The 19,691-nt window shown below is 41.1% G+C and overlaps 1 protein-coding gene, 1 long non-coding RNA gene and 1 other non-coding gene across 4 annotated transcripts in view; all 3 read right to left on the reverse strand.

The window, feature by feature from the left end:
• Nucleotides 1–348: 348 nt before the first annotated feature.
• Nucleotides 349–19,691, reverse strand: part of LOC126188690 (uncharacterized) — a 132,375-nt gene continuing 113,032 nt past the window's right edge. Inside the window, exon 3 of the mRNA XM_049930297.1 lies at nt 349–947. Coding sequence (XP_049786254.1) covers nt 742–947 — 206 coding nt within the window. The 3' untranslated portion in view covers nt 349–741. The remainder of the gene's footprint in view (nt 948–19,691) is intronic.
• LOC126188324 (uncharacterized) lies at nt 7,908–10,750 on the reverse strand. 2 transcript variants are annotated; one of them, XR_007537858.1, is made up of 3 exons: nt 10,645–10,750; nt 10,320–10,549; nt 7,908–10,219 (listed from the first exon to the last, which is right to left on the reverse strand). It is a non-coding gene; the product is annotated as an uncharacterized LOC126188324 (long non-coding RNA). The 2 variants fall into 2 exon arrangements; XR_007537857.1 differs by having other exon boundaries at nt 10,619–10,744.
• Nucleotides 13,890–13,963, reverse strand: Trnat-ugu (transfer RNA threonine (anticodon UGU)). The gene has a single exon. It is a non-coding gene; the product is annotated as a tRNA-Thr (tRNA).

The following is a 19,691-nucleotide window of genomic DNA, read 5'->3' on the forward strand; positions in this document are numbered from 1 at the left end:
TTCGCCATTAGCTTAAGTGGCAGACTGCCCATTCTACACCTCTCTCTCTCGCTGTCATATCAGGTGCACGGTATACTTCTTACCATTGTTGGCAGATGTGCTGACACCTGCTTGCTTCTTCTTCTTCTCACCGAGGTTGCAGCATCTTCTGCCATCAGCGGCCAGATATATCTCTCTTAAGCGAGCTGTGAGGCGGATACACATCTTTTTTCAAAAATCTGATGACAGGATGGGATAAGGTTGGAGAAATTAAACACTTTTGCAGGAAATATCAGTTTTATTATATATATATTTATATTCATTGTCACCCATCATAAGGGTGAAAAAAAGTTTTCATTTTTCTGCAATATTTCGCAAACAATTGTTTTTTGTATGCCTTGAAATCGCTCTGTACCACATTAAGTTCACAACACTCGAATGTTTAATGCAAATGCATGAGTGTCCATAAGTTAATTCCATCTTTGCTTGTCCATACGTAGACAATGGACGCCTTCCTGCCAAACTTATCGACATCAATAGGAATATGTGATAGGTCATAGTCGGTAGTCATTTTCTTTTTAATGTATTCCAATATGCTACACAGATAGTCCCACTTATACCATGCATACTGCATTTTAGCACCAAGCGCTGAACATTCTCAGTTTCAATTATTACATCTAAATCGCCGTCCAGTGCTAGGCCTTTTCGATCCTCTGGAAGTCGCGTTGTAAGTATTGACAAAGAACAGTATTCTGCAACCACTTAACTGCAGGTTGAGTAAACTCCAACAGTTGCTGCTCCTGACATGCAGACACCGACTGTGGCACAGGGTATTTGAAAAGCAGATTCGACAAATCGGTTATGTCGACTGTGGGATGCTGCTGCTGTGGTGCTGCGGACAACAGAATCTCGAACACCTGTGTCCTGGTCCAACATTTCAGCTAGTGCCACATCAGGTAGTTCACGCACTGTTGGAAAAAACACGTAAGTAAAAGCGGATAGAATATATTAATAAATGAATAATATAATAGGGAGTCAAATGAATGTGAGATACATGAAAAATAGTAAGTAAACTGTTTATTATTTGAAAAGTAATCAACATAGCTGTTACGGCATTCATCCCATAGTGAGACAAGATGGTCAATGCCTTCATGGAAAATGTTTGTGGTTGTCTATAGAAGCATGATTGTGCACAGGCGAGTACCTCTTCCTCCAAAGCAAAACGATAGCCATGAATGTCTTTCTTCAGGGCTCCAAAACTATGGAAATCACAATGGGGAGGGATTGGGACTGTATGGAGGATGTGTAAGGTCTTCCAGCGACTCTTCTGCAGCGTACTCGAAATAACCTTGGAAATATGTGGGCGCAGAAGTGTACAAATCTCGAATGACGATACTCACGCAATTGGAGTAGTAATAAAAGGGGTGAGAGGGAGGGGAGAACTTGTTTTAAGTTATCTGATTGGCTAAGCGAGAAAAGGAGAACTATGATTTCTCTACCTCTCTGTTATCCTATTGGTATTGATCAGTGGAGGGAGGGTGACCTTGCCCTAGATCATCTGAGGCAGAGTTCTCAAAGTGGATGGATGACCTTCATTTTCCAGCCATTTTTACGTCGTGTGCACGCGCAGCGGAAAAGCGTGGGGGGGGGGAGGGGGGGGGGAGGAAGGGATGTTGGCTTATCTTGACACTGGTATGTATCAGGTTACCAAATGGCTTTTAATGTATCAAATGCAATTTCCCGAGAGGCGTAGGTGGTGACCTTGAAATAAGATGGTTACCGGATCCAGTTCTTTCTTTCACCCGCTCCTTTCATGATACACATACACAGTTCACAGCGGAGGAAACAAGAAGGACGTTCAGGTTTAACTGATGTTACTACTTTCGTATAGGTTGCTTTAATATTTTATTTTATTTATTTATTTAACCTGATCAGATTAGGGCCATCAGGCCCTTTCTTACATCGGACCAGTGTTTCACACATGCAGCATTTCACACATCAGAGTTACATCATGACAATAGTTTAAATAAGAAAATTTGATTACTGTAGTGACAATATGAATAAAGAGAAATGACTAAGATTTAATAAAGTAAATGCTGGCAGTATTTTTACAACAGGTGCTATACATACAAATTATGATAAAAGCAATAATAATAACAGTAAAAAATCAAATAATAATGATCAACATGAGAAAAATTGGCAATAGTAATGAAGAATGTACATTAATATCTTGGTGTGTAAAGTAGATGTTTACTAGTATAGCGAGTTTTGGGGAAGGGAGATTTAAGGAGGGGGAAAGAGAGAAGTAATGAGGTGAAGTGCATTCATGTACAGAGGAAGGCATTACTGTTGCTTAAGTATATACGTCATAATGAGGGAGGTTATTCCAGAGTCGGGTTCCCGCTACTGTAAAGGACTTGGAGAAGGTGATTGAGCGATGCAGTGGAACAGAGAGGATTTTATTATGATGGGAACGTGTGTTTCTGTCATGTTGTTCCGACATAGGCGTTAAGGACGATGAGAGATATGAGGGACAGTGTACATTTACAAGGCAGTAGATGAGACAGTGTATGGAAATCTCTGCGTTTGTCTGCACGCAGCCAGGACAATTTTGCATATGCTGGTGAAATGTAATCAAAAGGTCGAACGTCACAGATATATCGGACGCAGGCATTCATGACCTGTTCCAGACGTCGCGAATTTTCCTGAGAGAGGCCTTGTAGGATAATATCGCTGTAGTCAATGACTGGGAGTATAAGCGTTTGTACTAATTTCTTTTTCAGGTCGAAAGGAAAGAGTTTTTTATATTTTATATATTTTTATATATTATTCGTCTAGTAGATTGTTAGTAGTTAGGTAGTTGGTGAGCTGGTCATGGACTATATATTCTAAGGCCTTTGATAGTGCAGGAAGAAGGTAGATGGGGCGGTAGTCAGAGGGTACTGCTGTGGCGATGTCCTTTTTAGGCAGTGGCTTAATTTGGCCCAGTTTCCAGGTCTCAGGGAAAACACTTGTGATTAATGAATCGTTGAAAATGTCTGTTATAGAGGGCAGTAGTTGATCAATAACAAGTTTTACCATCTGGATAGTGATGCCATCATGTCCAGTAGATGCTGATCTAATCTGCATTATGGCTTTCTTGACAGTATTGCAAGTGACGTGCTGTACATAGAATTTTTCTTTGCTACAGTCGGTCATCCCCATGAAGTAATCAATGATTCTCTGTTTTTCTTTTCTTTTTTGCGGTTGTAGGTAATGTGAAGAATCGGTTTAGTTCTTCAGCTGGGACCATGGGATTTTCTGCAACTTTTATTTTGCCTGAACCGAGACTACGGAGATTTTTTCACAGGATAGCTAGTCTACATCTATTGTCAGCTAATGTACGGGCATGCCTGAGCTTAGCGTTTCTCACCGCTTTGACTATGTTTCGTTTCTGCTTGTATACAGTATGATTTTCAGGTGTAGGGTGTATCTTGTATGCTCGATGTGCAGCGTCTCTGAGATTCATGAGCTGTTTTAGTTCATCAGGCAGCCAAGGTGCAGGTTTCCTTTTTACTTTTCTGGTCTTTATTGGAGCATATTTGTCATGTAGTTGAGTAATTTTGTTAGTGAAGTCCTGGAGTTTTTAGTTTATGTCCATGAGGGGAGTATAGGTCATCCCCCAAACTATTTCTTGTGCCTCAGTTTCGAGTTCCGGCAAATTTATGCGTTTGAAGACTCGGTATGTAGACAGTTTTTGTTTCTTTCTAGGACATTGTAGTGAATACGTCATGAAAATGTCAGGGGCAGACATGCCAGGCGCAGATATTTGAGAGGTGAGGATTATTCTGTTTGGAGATTTCGTTGCGAATATATCTATGAAAGTGTGACTGGCAGTCGTGTGATGAGTAAGTGCCAGCTGAAATAACGTCATATTTGAGGAAGAAATCATCCTCTTAAATTTCCCAGTGGAAGGACTATTGTGCAGAAAATTAATGTTAGTGTCACGTGCTATAATTACATGTTCATATGACGATTCGAGACTAAAGAGGGCAGTTTCGAAGCAGGCGAACCCATCTACTTTAGGAGGTTTGTAAAGGACTCATACTAAGCACTTTCTGTTAAAGGATTTGATCTCTATGAACATATATTCCTCTTGTTTATCTACATTGTTGTCGGATGTATGTAGTACAGTAGGTGACAAATCAGAGCGTATGTACGCCCCTACTCCACCCCCTCGTCTGTTGCAACTGTCGTGCCTGAGAAAGATATAGCCATCTAGGTTTACGGAAGTGGCACGGTAGTCTGAGAACGAAAAGTATCAATATGTCTGAACAAAGACAGCATTTGCAAATAATTGTCAGAACGCATCCCTCGGAGCGTCCTAGCCAGCGATGTTATGCAACCGCAATGTCGGTTTATTATAAAAGCGATTTTTTAGGTATAGCTCTTGTGGAACTGATACGCTAATCAAAGTATTAGAAAACCCCGAACCAGTGAAAGTATTTCAACCGATTACGAAGAAATCCACTGTTCATAATTGAATTTAACCCAGGGGACAACTAACGTTTTTGAATCCAGTGCCGGCCGCTGTGGCCGAGCGGTTCTAGGCGCTTCAGTCTGGAACCGTGCTGTTGCTACGGTCGCAGGTTCGAATCCTACCTCGGCCATGGATGTGTGTGATGTCCTTAGTTTAGTTAGGTTTAAGTAGTTCTAAGTCTAGGGGACTGATGACCTCAGATGTTAAGTCCCATAGCGCCTAGAGCCATTTGAACCATTTTTTTGAATCCAGTATTGCGATGTTTGTGCATAAAAAATATTTTATTAATATCCTGTTACTGAATCATTTCAAGCTCGAAGCCAATCTCATCGTCATCAACAAAATTTTGTCTAATTTTAGGTTTGCCTTCTTTTTAGGAATTTTATGGTGTTTATCGAAGCGTTTATTAGCAGCCCCAGTCAGTTATAACCCACCATCAGTTTTAACTTCCTAATGTGTAACATACATTATGTTCCTTCTACGTTTTCTGTTATGATGACGACTAACGAGTCGTCGCCAATGTTGACTGGTGGCCAATCCTAAATAGAAACGTATAAATCACAGCAGGTTTGTCAGTAACGTCGATAAGGTGCTGGCTGCAGGGTCTGGATCTGCAACGACTAAAATAATTAGAAGTCGTTGGTAAAAAATAATATATATTGTACTTAACTGGTTGTACACGATTCTTCTTGGCTGCATACATATAATACAGATAGCTATTGAGGCCTCACTTAGGCCACATGTTACCAAGCGCCTTGTTAGAGGTTGCTTCCTATCAGTTGAAGACCATACTACTTTACTCCTTGGCGTCCCTAGCAAGAGTAGACGAGAGCTCGCTAGAAATTTGATACAAGCCGCGGAGCGGCGTTGGTCGCGACTAGCGAGTCTAGCGATACTAATACGGACCGCGGTCGATAACTGCAACCCCTAACAAGTGTGGTATCGAACTTCAATAGCACATTTTCATCCACTTAATTTTCAATCTCTCCCTTATAAATTCACGTTTATCGGACTGCAGGTTTAAAAATGTTCTATGATTGCTATGGCTGTTCAGTTTCCAAGCAGGACAGCTACACTTGGCCATGTAGTTTTGAGTAGTTTATACTACCATATTAATTACCCACTATAGTAAAAGCACAAGAATCTACAATACAAACTGTGTAGAATTGGTTTATACCTTAGAACAAAATTTTCCTCCTAGAAGAACAGTTGATCTCGCTTAGCGTACTAGTTACAAGGGAATACCTTTAAGTAATGGCATGAGTCGAACAGATACTCCTCGTCCTTCTTGTCGTGGCAGTCAGTTAACAATTACACGTTTCATAAAATGAAAACACGTTGCTAACGTGGTACGAGCGTGCAGCGACAACTGGAAATCAGTAGAAAACCAGGACTCGACCGCGGATTCCTTGCTTTTCGCGATCACTCGCCGCAACCATTAGCTGCGTGGACACGCCTCCAGGTATGACTCAGACTTCCGTTACCACTCATGTTTCTTCCTACGCATTTAATTCAATTAAATTAGATAACATGTAGCGTGGTTTGTGGTGCTATTCTCACATACCCCACGGAAGACTCTCTCGCTGGTAGTTAGTATTTGGAAATCATAGGTGGAAACGTTAATAAAAGCTTCGGTTTGATCGTGATAAGTAGGAAATAGTGGTTCGAGTCCCTGTCAGGCACAAAAGTTCCTGTGCTAAGAGTTTGTGGTATGTTCCTTTATTTTGAGCAAACACACTACATATATTTAGTTCTGTGCAGCAAATAGAGACGTACCAAAAATTAATGTAGCTCTTGAACAAGAGACCGTAAACAGGATAGAATGTTCCAGATTTTTGGATGTAAATTATAATGAAAATATGAACTGGGACAAAAATATTACTAAGCAGCTCAAACAATGAAAACCACCTACTTCTTCTTCCGGTCTTGGAAGCAAACGAATCAAGCTTACAACATTTTTTCATATGTCCACTCAATCATGTCTCATAGAATACTTTTGTGCGTTAGCTCATCACTTAAAAAGAAAATGTTGATTGCATAAAAGCGGACAGAAAGTATAATACGTGGTGTTCACTCGCAGTCGTTTTGCGGGTACCTCTTCAAGGAGTTAGGCATTTTAACTTCAGCTTCACAATATATACATATTTGCTAATGAAATTCCTCGTAAATAATCCATCACAACTTGAGAAAAATTGTAATGTCCATAACTACAACACCAGGAGAAAAAATGACCATTATTACTCATTACGAAAGCTGCCAGCGGCTCAGAGTAGTTCAATAGGCAGCAACAAAAAATTTTGATCATTTGTCCAGACACATAAAAGTCTGACAGGTAGTAAAGAAAGTTTTAAATATAACTTAAAAAATAATTTCTTTGAGACTAGTCTTGCTACTCCAAAGACGAATTTTTATTTAAAAACTGGTAGCCTGTTAAAAAACATTTGATTTTACATATACGTGCATGAGCAGGACTGTGCATTTTAGTTCTAGTTTTAAGTGTACTTGCATAAGTGGGATTGTGTGTTTTGGGAACTCGTACATGGTCAGCAAGTTGCCATCCACTGAAATTAATCAATTATATACATCCTGTAAACAGACTCGTTCCGCTTCATTTAGATAAACACATTGTTCATATATTCAATGCAACACATAACTAACATATTCATTTCGTTGCAGATTCAGCGTATCTGAAAGGTAAGTACCGGTTTCATTTCATGTCACTGGATATTCGTTATTTTCAACCCCGTCCATCTGTTAACTTTGTTCTCATTGCATTTAATTAATTTTATTGAAGTGTTTTCAAGTTGAACCAGAATCGGCGTCGTTGTTTCATGGAATATGCTGCCTGGATCGGGCTGATTGAGGCTGTGATAGTTACCAGCAACCACTGAGCTGTTGTGGTTTGCCAGAGCCGTTTAGAGATGAGGTTGACGAGTTCCTTGGAGGCATATACTACAGTTGATCAGCTGAAAGCTTCACTCGCGGGACATGATTTAGAGAATACTGCATATTTACTTAAAGCACAAGATTCCACTTCCGTAGCTGAATGATCGCGGAAATAACAGATTTATAATTAGGAAGTTAATGGTATTGTCATTAAAAATTCGGCTATTCGCAACGAAATGATTCTGCTGCCGTGGTAATAGAGATGAAATAGAAAACGCATATTTCAGGGTGTGATTACCCATTTCTGCTTTAATGTAAATTTCCAAAGTTACATACAGATTTTAAATATTTTTGTTAATGACTACACTATAAGAAATAAATAGGAATATAAAGTGTTGTGGCAAATGAAAGAAAAAAAGTTCAGCTTTGTTGCCTTCGATGAGAAAGGACCCAGGTTTGATTTCCATTAACTCCTCAGATTTTTTCCAAGATAAATAGGCCACTCAGTCGTGAGAGTCCAAATAAGAAGCTCCTTGAATAAAAAGCAGCGCCATTATCAGGGTCAATCTATTGGCAACAAAGGCTGGAGGGATTTATGACATTCCTGATGCTTCAGTGGTACTTTAGTTTACACAAAATGGCTATGACTAGTATAAAAAATACATCTTCATTACGCTGACAGCTGTATTTATTATTATTTATTCAAATATTTCCATGTATCGTAAGCAATATTCATGATTTCCAATACGAAAACATAATACAGTCATTTACAGTAGTACGAGATATTTCCTGTTTTTAAGGTTTTACCTGATTTGCTGAGAAGCACTTTGTTATGTTCAAGTATTTACATATATCGTAAGTTACTTTATCAAAATACAAAATGACAATACAACACAACCTTTTAGAATATTGTAACTCTGTATTCAAGATACATAACTGTTTGTGAGATCTTATTTCACGTGTTGAGAACCATTTTATCCTATTTCTACTTATATCTTTTTTTGTTTTTGCTTTTAGCCTTTCAAAGTTAAGAACTTCAGTGTATGTTAACCGTTTACATTAGAAAAGAAATAATCACATTTGAATTAATGTCAGAACACTTCATGGAATTGGAATTTCAACTTTTATAAACAGATAGTCATATGCGGGAACGAACATAGAACAATGAAGTACATTCTTGCCTAGCACAGACAAGCATACACATGAATGAATATAGAACAATGTAGCACATTAAAATATAAATTTTCAGTTGTTTGAACAGTGCCATTTCAAAATAAGCGTGACAGTTTATCCTTTTATTTGTTCTGTGTAGTAATATTCTCATTACTTTGCAGATTCTTTGAAAATAAATATCGAAGTTACTTTGTGAAAAGTAAGGAAATAGAGACTGAGTCATTTTCGTTTTGAAGCGGTATTATATGTCTCCATTTAAAAAAAAAATTCTGTAATTTGTGACATTAAAGAAATTGACCTAACGTTGAAAAACTTTTGTTAAATCGTACGTTTCTAAGGAAATTTCCTCATACATATTTTCATACATTAGAGTTTACAAATAATTTATATATTAATGTTCGGTTATGAACAAATTAAAAGAAGCAAACATGTCTTTCAATTGGAAAGGCAGTTGACTCGCACATTAATCTGGAAACATGTTTGCTAACAAACAATAAAGTATAAGTTAATCTGAACATTCACACTCCACTTCCAGTTTCCTTGCAGCTGCAGCATACATATAAGTTTATTGAGCAGCAAGAAGTTCTGTTTCTTCTAATTTCTACACGGTTTTGATTCATGATGTTTCTGTTGGCAGCCGAATCCGTCCTCAGATAGAAAGAAATCATACTAAAGAATTGTTTTAATGTTACTGAAAATATCCGAAAGTAAATAATGTGAGTTGCTTCATAACTATGTATATACCAATACTATATTGTTATGGCTTTCCATCCAACATTAGCATAGTGGGACGAACAACAAAATAATTATCAAGATACAACAATAACGCGTAAGAGAAATGTTTATTGCATGTAAGTAACTGACGAAATGTTTCTTTCATCCTCAGCCGGAACATAACATGTACTTTAAATATGTTACAATTTACGACGCGCTGCGATCTTGGCACACTGTCTGAACAATACATCGATATTTCTAACTTTCAGGAAAAGGTAGGGAAGTAGTAGTGTGTAGAACGAACATGCACAATAGCCATGTCCAATAATTTATGAGTACAGTCTCCAAACTGACAGAACTTGAAACAGAAAAAATGATTTCTTGCAAGTAATATCTGCGATGATATCTTAAATTTTATGTGATTGGCTTCCTCTAATGGAACTCCCTGAAAGGTTTTTTTTGTGAATACTTTTCAACGCACTCTGAATCCAAAGGTAAATAATGTGAGTTACTTCATAACTACGTATGTACCAATACTATGCTGTTATGGATTTCCACCCAATATGATCATAGTGGGAAGATCAACAAAATAATTATCAAGATACAACAATAACGCTTAAGAGAAATTCATGTCAGATCATACATTGAAACGAAAAATGACAGAACAGTTAGAAAGGGTTTACTTAGATCAAATCAATTTCGTCAAATTCTCAACATGCGAAAATTTTTTATGCCTGATTATTCTGTGCCAGGTTATTCTGCCATACTTAAAAATTTTCGTAAATTAAGTACTCACGTTGCATCTTAAAAATACAAATAAACCTTAAATTTGCTAATTGACAAAAATAACAAAGGGGTCAATTTCTTCTTGGATAGCTCCGTTCATGTTCTCGTAGTACTACTTCCAAATCCAGTGTTTTATTCCATACCACACTTAGTTGAGTAAATCTGATAACAAACAAGAAAACTAATGTAGAGAACTGATGAATAAGATGTCTGTTACACACATTAAAATCATGCTGGATTGATGTAAACCTGATATACTTACAAAACTGTTTCTGGAAAATCTGTAAGATGGTGGCGATCAGTTTTGTGACTCATGCATGCTTCATTCATTTTAGAATTCGCTCGTCTCCCACATTTTAAGTCTCTTTCATCATTAACATCAGAAACTGTTCAAATCGCAATTATTATTGGCGTACAACATCCAAAATTGACATTGGTACACCTTCCACCATATAATGATATCGTCACTGGTGGCGAAGCTCTAATCATAACCTGAAATGTTGATAACTGTGGTTTTTGGTCCAAAACATACATATTTCGTCCTGAGATGCAGCATCTTACCATCACTCATAGTAACATAAACAAACCCTAGGAAACAGATGGGAGAAGCCGCAGCTGCACAGCTGTTAAACTGTGGAACAGACCGCTATAAGATGTCGAACCAGGCAGCTGGATTCTGCTCTTGTAAGAGATCTATAAAGGAAAGAGTTGATTTCATAAATCTGTTTCATTTTGTTGATTCTTGTATTATTAAATCATAGTAAAGTAACTATTACTTACAGTTTGCGCAGCCTTTCCAAATTTTTACGGGCGATGTCGTTCCTAACACGTGCACAGGTATGGCACCAAAAATCACATGTTCTTTTACGTTATCAGCAATAATCGTCAAACGTTCGTAATATTGGTTTGTCAGACCTATCTGTATTTCGGAATGAAAACACCACTTTCAGGATTCTACGATTTTATCTAAGAGCCTCCTCAACAAAAGCGTAGTTCCCTGGTGATAGTACTTTCCCTGCGAAATTAGTAGTCTTTCCCGGCGTAATAAGCCTTGAAAGTTTCTTCAGGTTTGCTGCCGGATCCTGAAATCTATTCAATATTTTGGCGATCCAACTGTTCGCCATCTTCAGGAGAACGCTGCTGAGACAGAACAGTGCTCAGCGGGACTCAGCAACAGAAGCAGCGTTCTCCTGAAGATGGCGAACAGTTGGATCGCCGAAATATTGAATAGAGTTGATTTCAGGATCCGGCAGCAAACGCGAAGAGTCTGTCAAGACGTATAGGTCACAACAACCCATTTTTACAAACAGACGACTGAATTTGTTTGCTAGTAATATATTATCTTCCACTGCGTGTCTCTGCCAAAATAAAGTTCTACTGGTTGCCCGGAATCGATGCCCATATTTTCTGTTTGCCATTTCAAGTAACAGGATGCCCCAGCGGAGGTATCAAAAGGAACAATGACTTCGCATCGAGATCTAATTCCTAGTGACACTATTAGCATAATAAATTTGTTGATGCATTTTCGAAGATGATTTCAGGAGTCTATAACGGATAGCGAATGTCAAGAGACATTACATGAATATTACAGAACCTAGAGTCTGTCCCAGATACATAACCGCTAGCTCACACCACTAGGAAGGCAATATGACAGATTAGAAATTCAAGTCACTCAAGTTGGAGGAAAATTATAAAGAATATAAACAGCACTCGGCTGAAGACCCAGAAACACGCGACAACACGCGACAATGAGCAGCACCACAAAATGAACACAACACGCGCAGTACTTTCTAAAGATATCAGACATCGAAGACATGAGAAAACTGTGTAGACGAGATGAAAGCGTCAGTGATGAATCACGAAACGTGCAAATGACCCAATACGCATATCAGCATTCGATGCTGCTGGGTGACTGACGGTACCTCATGAATGCTCCGTAAAGCACGAGATAAGCTTCTTGGATGATCTATTTGTCAACCTTGGCTCTGTAAACTGCAGCCTCGAACAGATACACCCCTTGGGTCATGATGAACCTAATTTCAGTGCTGTTGTCCTTTCCCATCCACTACTTCGTGAACTGATGACTGATTTCAGTGCTGTTGTTCTTTCCTATATGCTACTAAAATAAACAAATCGTTCATAGTTTTAACAACACTGCATTTGTCGTGTACATCTCGAAGTTTCCTATGAGTTTCATCACAAGGGAAAAGCACTATAAAAAAATAAGTTACGAAGTCAGCCACCATACTCACGAAAATCACGTTGCCGAATACGTCATGTTTCTCTACCTTTTCCTTCTTTAACTTACGATTCATTTCTACAGCGCTACGGGCGGGAGGAAAAATACAAAAAACATAGACAACTTTAAGCTGTCGATATTGACATTTCAGTAGACCTGTCCTACTGTAAACTAAATTATGTTAGAGGTCGCAGGTTTAGAATTCATTGTTGTCTGAAATTAAGATTATCTCCCGGAGTTGTAGCAAGTTCTCTTCCAAGAACGAGGATCAGTTACAAGTTGTTGACTTAAGAGTTGGTGCGAACATGCCCATCAACTAGTCATATAGTGGCTAAGAACGTTTGCTTGACATGCTCACGTATCTCATAGTTCTGGTTGCTAATAACGTCATTCTTATCATTTCTTGGTCTATGAAACATGTATCCCAGTCGTTCGCGTTGCTGCTCCGTCTTTTCGATTCTTACACAATTTTCCAGCGGGAAAGTGATTGACTCCATATAGCTTGAATCATTTTTAACCCTTGCACGACTAGTAGGTTCCAAAGAAGACACGTCAACACCAACAACGTGTAGGGGCTGTCCCTGACTGTTGCTCAGAAAGTGTTTATTTCACTCACGACGCACATGCAGGGTGACCTTTGCAGCGCGTTCACATTTGATCTTTCACCAACGGTCAGTTTTCAACAAGCGATAGTGTTCACACGAGGTAAGTAATTTGCAGTATACCAATATTTAACAATGTTTTATTTATCGAGATATTGATGTAGTTCTGATTAAGTAATGAAAAGATTCTATTTTTATAATATTCGATAGGTCCCAAAAAGAGGAATACGCATTTCAGTATTTGGAACTAAATTACGCAAAAATAAGTGACTGACGTTTACGTGAAATGAATTCCAAACTGCGCTCTGCTGGCAGAGGTAGCAGTCACATTTCCATTTTTCTTCAAGTAAAACTTTTCGCTGCAAACGTAAATAAACGTTATGTCACCGTAGCCCTTGTATCGAGAGCTATCAAATGCCATAAAAAAGTGAACTGACTCATATGGAAAAGAACCAGAGTTCGATATCCCACTACATTAGAAAACTTTAAGACACCCTAACGATAAACTACAGTACTTGGCCATTTCGCTTACCATAACTTGCCGAAAGTGTGGTTCGATATCTTAAACAAGCGGTGCCCGCGTGACGAGGTATACGACGCATCTTGGATCCGTGAATAAGCTTTCAATGCGTCTTTTCCTTCCAAATATACTTCTCGTGTTTGCCGCTGGATAAGACGTCGCAGTCACCATATTTTGTGACAATATTTCTTGGAACTGTTCGACATTCTCAGATGGTTCCCGGCGGGTATAGCTGAAAGACACGTCAAACTGCTGTTATTACCGTAACCACTTGTAGATGTCGAACAGATTTTCGAAGAAATGTTGCTTACCTTTGACAGTGTTATCCGGTTTCAAATTCGAGAAATGTAACTGCTAACAGATCCGCCGAGAAGTCGCGCTATTTCCTCGCGGTTGATATCGATATCTAAATGGACACCCTAGCTGCAAACAGGCACTGATATACTTCATTGGGGACATGTTGAAAATGTGTGCCCCGACCGGGACTCGAACCCGGGATCTCCCGCTTACATGGCAGACGCTCTATCCATCTGAGCCACCGAGGACACAGAGGATAGTGCGCCTGCAGGGACTTATCCCTTGGACGCTCCCGTGAGACTCACATTCCCAACATGTCCACATCACTACATTCGTAGTGCGCCTCATCGTACTCATTACTCGTGGCAGATAAATCTACCAAGTCATGTGGAGATGTTGGGAATGTGGGTCTCACGAGGAGCGTGTAAGGGATAAGTCCCTGCAGGCGCACTATCCTCTGTGCTCTCGGTGACTCAGATGGATAGAGCGTCTGCCATGTAAGCGGGAGATCCCGGGTTCGAGTTCCGGTCGGGGCACACATTTTCAACATGTCCCCAATGAAGTATATCAACGCCTGTTTGCAGCTAGGGTGTCCATTTAATTATCATTTCATTTCTAGCAAAGCTGCATGGTCATCAAAGGTAACTGTTCTTTCGGGAACGGATACTACCCTCATATAAAGAGATCGATATCTACATCTACATCTACACACACCCCGCAAGCCAGCTATCGGTGCTTATTACCACTAACTGATCCCTCCTTCTCTGTTCCGCTCGCGAAAGCGCGTGGCAAGAAAGACTGTCGGTAACCCAGTGCATGAGCTCCAATTTCTCGAATTTTCTAATCGTGGTCATTTCGTGACATGAATGTGGGAGGAAGTAATATGTTTTCCGACCTTTCCCGGAAGATACTCACTCTAAATTTCAATAGCAAACCTCTCCGCGACGCACAACACCTCTCGTGCAACGTTTGCCACTGCAGTTTGTTGAGCATCTCTATAACGCTCTCGCGCCGACTAGACGAACCCGTGACGAAACGCGCCACTCTTCTTTGGATCTTCTGTATTTCTTCCATCAGTCCCACTTGGTGAGGGTCCCAGATTGATGAACAGTACGAACATTTCAATATTCAAACCATGTAATGTGGAGAGACGTTGGACCTCCAGCGACAACCTACTTGTCACCCCTCTCTACATCTCTACTCATCTGCCACACCACTGGTGCGACGCTTTTCCCCGACACTCCGCTCCTGGCACCTGCACGTCCCAGTAAACCAGCCCAGTCTCCCGTAGCGCCGGTGCGCCACGCGCCAGACTTCGCAGGTGGGCGCTCGCGGTGGAGCCTTTTATCTCGGCGCTATTGGCCTCCCAGAAGGCCGGCGCGTGTCTCCGAGCAGCCTGCCCGCTGCCACCTCACGGTCGCGTATTTGCACATCGCCAAGGCGAGCAGCCGCGCCGGTAGCCGGTCAAGAGCAGCCGCATGCTCGAGCAGCGAAGCGAGGTCTCGTCCCGCCACATCTGTGCGGTCTAGTGCCCTTCTCGCAGCGAGAAGAAAGGAAGGAAAGGCGGATCGCATTGTCGGCTGTGAGACCGCTAGGGACAGGTTTAGCCGTCAGACCGAACGAGGTGACGGTTGTGCCTCAACTGTTTCTGAGCTCACCGGACAAAACACACTATGTGATCAAAAGTACCCGGACACCTGTTAGTAGAGATTAATATAGCGCGTGTCCACCCTTCGTCTTTATGACGGTCTGAACTCTGCTGGGGACACTCCTAATGAGGTGTCTGAATATCTGTGGAGGAATGGCAGCTAATTCTTCCGAAAGAGTCGCAACCAGAGAAGGTAGTGATGTGGGACGCTAGAGCTCTGGACCGAAGTCGACTTTTTTGCTCATCGCAAAAGTCCGTATTTTTAACACAAATGTGAAGGCTGTCCTTCTGTACGGCAGTGAAAACTGGAAAATGGATAAAAAGATAACATCCCAGTTACAAAGCTTCATAAATAGACGTCTTCGACGCATCATCGATATCTGGTGGCCAGAAAAAATATGTAATGAGGAGCTCTGGCGAATAACAAACCAGATACATATAGAAGACCAGATACGAGAGAGAAAGTGGGATTGGTTGGGTAACACCTTGAGAAAACCAGATGGAGCCATCGAGAAAAAAGCATTGGAATGGAATCCCCAGGGAACAAGGAAGTGAGGAAGACCAGGGGGCACACGGAAGAGGACAGTGGAAGGGGAAGCAAAAAGAGTTGGCAAGATCTGGGCAGAATTGAGCCAAATGGCCAAAGACAGAGACGGATGGTGAGTTGTCCTGGATGCCCTATGCCCCCATAGGTGTCAAAGGAATTGAGTCAAGTAAGTCAAAGGTGTTCCACTGGAACTTTTGTAGTCCTGTCCTCCTCAGTCGCGTGTAATATTACGGTATATTGATAATTTTTACTTTTTTGTACCGTCTGACTACAAGTGAATGGAACACAATTTTCGTGCCATACTCATTTAGCCTTAATTCTCTGCAAGGCATCTTCAGTGGCCTGGAATATGTACATAATTTTACTGCTTAGTATATATTTTCGGGCAGTGCACCTATAGGTTGTTAACAGTTCTGGTGGTTGGTGTTTGCTATGATGTTGTAATATTTGAAAGTCTACCTACAAGTTGCATTGACGATTTTCTACATATTTCGTTTCTGTTCAGTTTTTGGTGCCGTTCCTCTTGTTATAAGCCAACCAACTACAAACAGGGATAAATTGCAGCGATCAGGAATATATAAACTTGAATGTGGAAATTGTGACGCAGTATACATAGGCATGAGCACGCAGGAATTTTAAAACGCGGTGCAAAGAACATTTCAGTTCATGGAAGTACGGAACAAACCATTCCACATTTGCAGAACATTTAAAACACCAAAACCACCATCCTACAAACATGGAACAAGAAATGAAAATAATGAGACTAAGGAACCATGACAAATATCTTATACAAATTCAAGAAAACTTCCACATTCAGAAAGTAATCGCTGAAAACAAACATGTGATAAATGAGCAAACACACATCAGTACAGGTTCCCTACTACACTTAATAAAAGAAATGATAAGATAAAAATCGTCCCTCTCACACAAGTAGTAACATATACACTACTGCACATTAAAATTGCTACACCGAGAAGAAATGCAGATGATAAACGGGTATTCATTGGACAAATATATTATACTAGAACTGACATGTGATTACCTTTCCACCCAGTTTGGGTGCATAGATCCTGAGAAATCAGAACCCACAACAACCACCTCTGGCCATAATAACGGCCTTGATACGTCTGGGCCTTGAGCTAAACAGAGCTTGGATGGCGTGTACAGGTACAGCTGCCCATGCAGCTTCTACACGACATCACAGTTCATCAAGAGTAGTGACTGGCGTATTGTGACGAGCCAGTTGCTCGGCCACCATTGACCAGACGTTTTCAATTGGTGAGAGATGTGGAGAATGTGCTGGCCAGGGCAGCAGTCGAACATTTTCTGTATCCAGAAAGGCCCGTACAGGACCTGCAACATGCGGTCGTGCATTATCCTGTTGAAATGTAGGGTTTCGCAGGGATCGAATGAAGGGTAGAGCCACGGGTCGTAAGACATTTGAAATGTAACGTCCACTGTTCAAAGTGCCGTCAATGCGAACAAGAGGTGACCGAGACGTGTAACCAATGGCACCCCATACCATCACGCCGGGTGATACGCCTATATGGAGATGACGAATACACGCTTCCAATGTGCGTGCACCGCGATGTCGCCAAACACGGATGCGACCACCATGATGCTGTAAACAGAACCTGGATTCATCCGAAAAAATGACGTTTTACCATTCGTGCAACCAGGTTCGTCGTTGAGTACACCATCGCAGGCACTCCTGTCTGTGATGCAGCGTCAAGGGTAAATGCAGCCATGGTCTCCGAGCTGATAGCCCATGCTGCTGCAAACGTCGTCGAACTGTTCGTGCAAATGCTTGTTGTTTTGCAAACGTCCCCATCTGTTGACTCAGGGATCGAGATGTGGCTGCACGATCCGTTATGGCCATGCGGATAAGATGCCTGTCATCTCGACTGCTAGTGATAGGAGGCCGTTGGGATCCAGCACGGCTTTCCGTATTACTCTCCTGAACCCACCGATTCCATATTCTGCTAACAGTCATTGGATCTCGGCCAACGCTAGCAGCAATGTCGCGATACGATAAATCGCAATCGCGATAGGCTACAGTCCGACCTTTATCATAGTCGGAAACGTGATGGTACGCATTTCTCCTCCTTACACGAGACGTCACAACAACGTTTCACCAGGCAACGCCGGTCAACTGCTGTTTGTGTATGAGAAATCGGTTGGAAACTTTCCTCATGTCAGCACGTTGTATGTGTCGTCACCGGCGCCAACCATGTGTGAATGCTCTGAAAAGCTAATCGTTTGCAGATCACAGCATCTTCTTCCTGTCGGTTAAATTTCGCGTCTGTAGCACGTCATCGTGGTGTAGCCATTTTAATGGCCAGTAGTGTAAGAATAATATCACTTACCTGCTGGTAACCGAGTCTTGCGCACTGGAGAGGTAGATTCACTAGCCATTTCAAACGAGGTCACCATTCGAGCCCCATCAACTGTCTGAACCCAATAGGCCTTACCTACATCCTCGACATCTCTCAGCGCTGTTGCCAGCTTTCAACTGTGAAGCGCTAATGGCTGCAGGCGAAAACAGTAGATGTCTACAGAGCTGTGACAACACTGAGGCGTTGCCACAGAGGCATTTACAAAATAGTGTTATGTAATAGATTGAGGTAGGCCACGCAGCTGCCCCACCCAGTCCACTGGAGATGTTAGGGATCATCCTAAGCCGACTCAACTGTAGTAGGTAAAATAGCAAATAAAGTAGACCAAAAGTTCGTCTCTTTAATACTGTATTGTACTTAAGCTTAAGTTTGTCACTGTTACAAATCAAATCACAAATTAAACACTACCGGCACTACTGCAATAAGTTCCCATGGAGCGTTTCTAATGCTTTACTTTCCCATTTTCAGAGGCTCACTCTTGTAATATAATACGTGTTCGAAGAGTGAGGGCCGTTTTTAATATTTAAATTTTGGCAGCTCAAATCACAGTTGCACTTGTACAGCACCATCTATTGACTGTTTATGCAACTACTCAATTCATTATTTAGATTCGTTTGCGTATGGAAGAAGGCAAACAATAATTGCTTCAAACATCATAGGCCGCGGCAGTTGCGAAGCGTGTGCTCTAACTATATTTTTTGCTGTAAAACGATACACAGCTACTCGAATTCGAAAGTAGTTGTCCATAGTTTATGAGTCCACACTAATGGTTAAACGAAAGTAATGAAGCAAATGGTTTGAGACTTTAAAAATGGCCGAGAAATGTTCAAAATGGTTCGAATGGCTCTGAGCACTATGGGACTTAACATTTGTGGTCATCAGTCCCCTAGAACTTAGAAATACGTAAACCTAACTAACCTAAGGACATCACACACATCCATGCCCGAGGCAGGATTCGAACCTGCGACCGTAGTAGTCGCGCGGTTCCGGACTGAGCGCCTGAACCGCTAGACCACCGCGGCCGGCCCGAGAAATGTGACTGGAGTTTGCAGGCCAAGTATCCAGACCAAAAAAATGTGATCTGTTCAACGATTGACAGCTGGTACTGTATCTGATCAATTTCTTCGTTTTGGACGCACCATATTTACGCAGTTGGCATGGATAAGCTCGAAAATTGTATGGGCGGTGTATACCGAAAATAGCTACCGACCAACAGGGACAGAGAGAAATGATTTGTTTTCGCTCATTGTTACAGGCCAATTGACATGGATATCCTACACCAACGCAAGATCATAACAACTGTCAGTGGCGGCGTTGAGCTTCGTCAAAACCGGGAAAATTCAAGCCACCTCCTTACTCGAGTCGAAAAATGATGGCTACCTTCC

The sequence above is a fragment of the Schistocerca cancellata genome, chromosome 5 (genome assembly GCF_023864275.1).
Source record: "Schistocerca cancellata isolate TAMUIC-IGC-003103 chromosome 5, iqSchCanc2.1, whole genome shotgun sequence".
Lineage (NCBI taxonomy): Eukaryota > Metazoa > Arthropoda > Insecta > Orthoptera > Acrididae > Schistocerca > Schistocerca cancellata.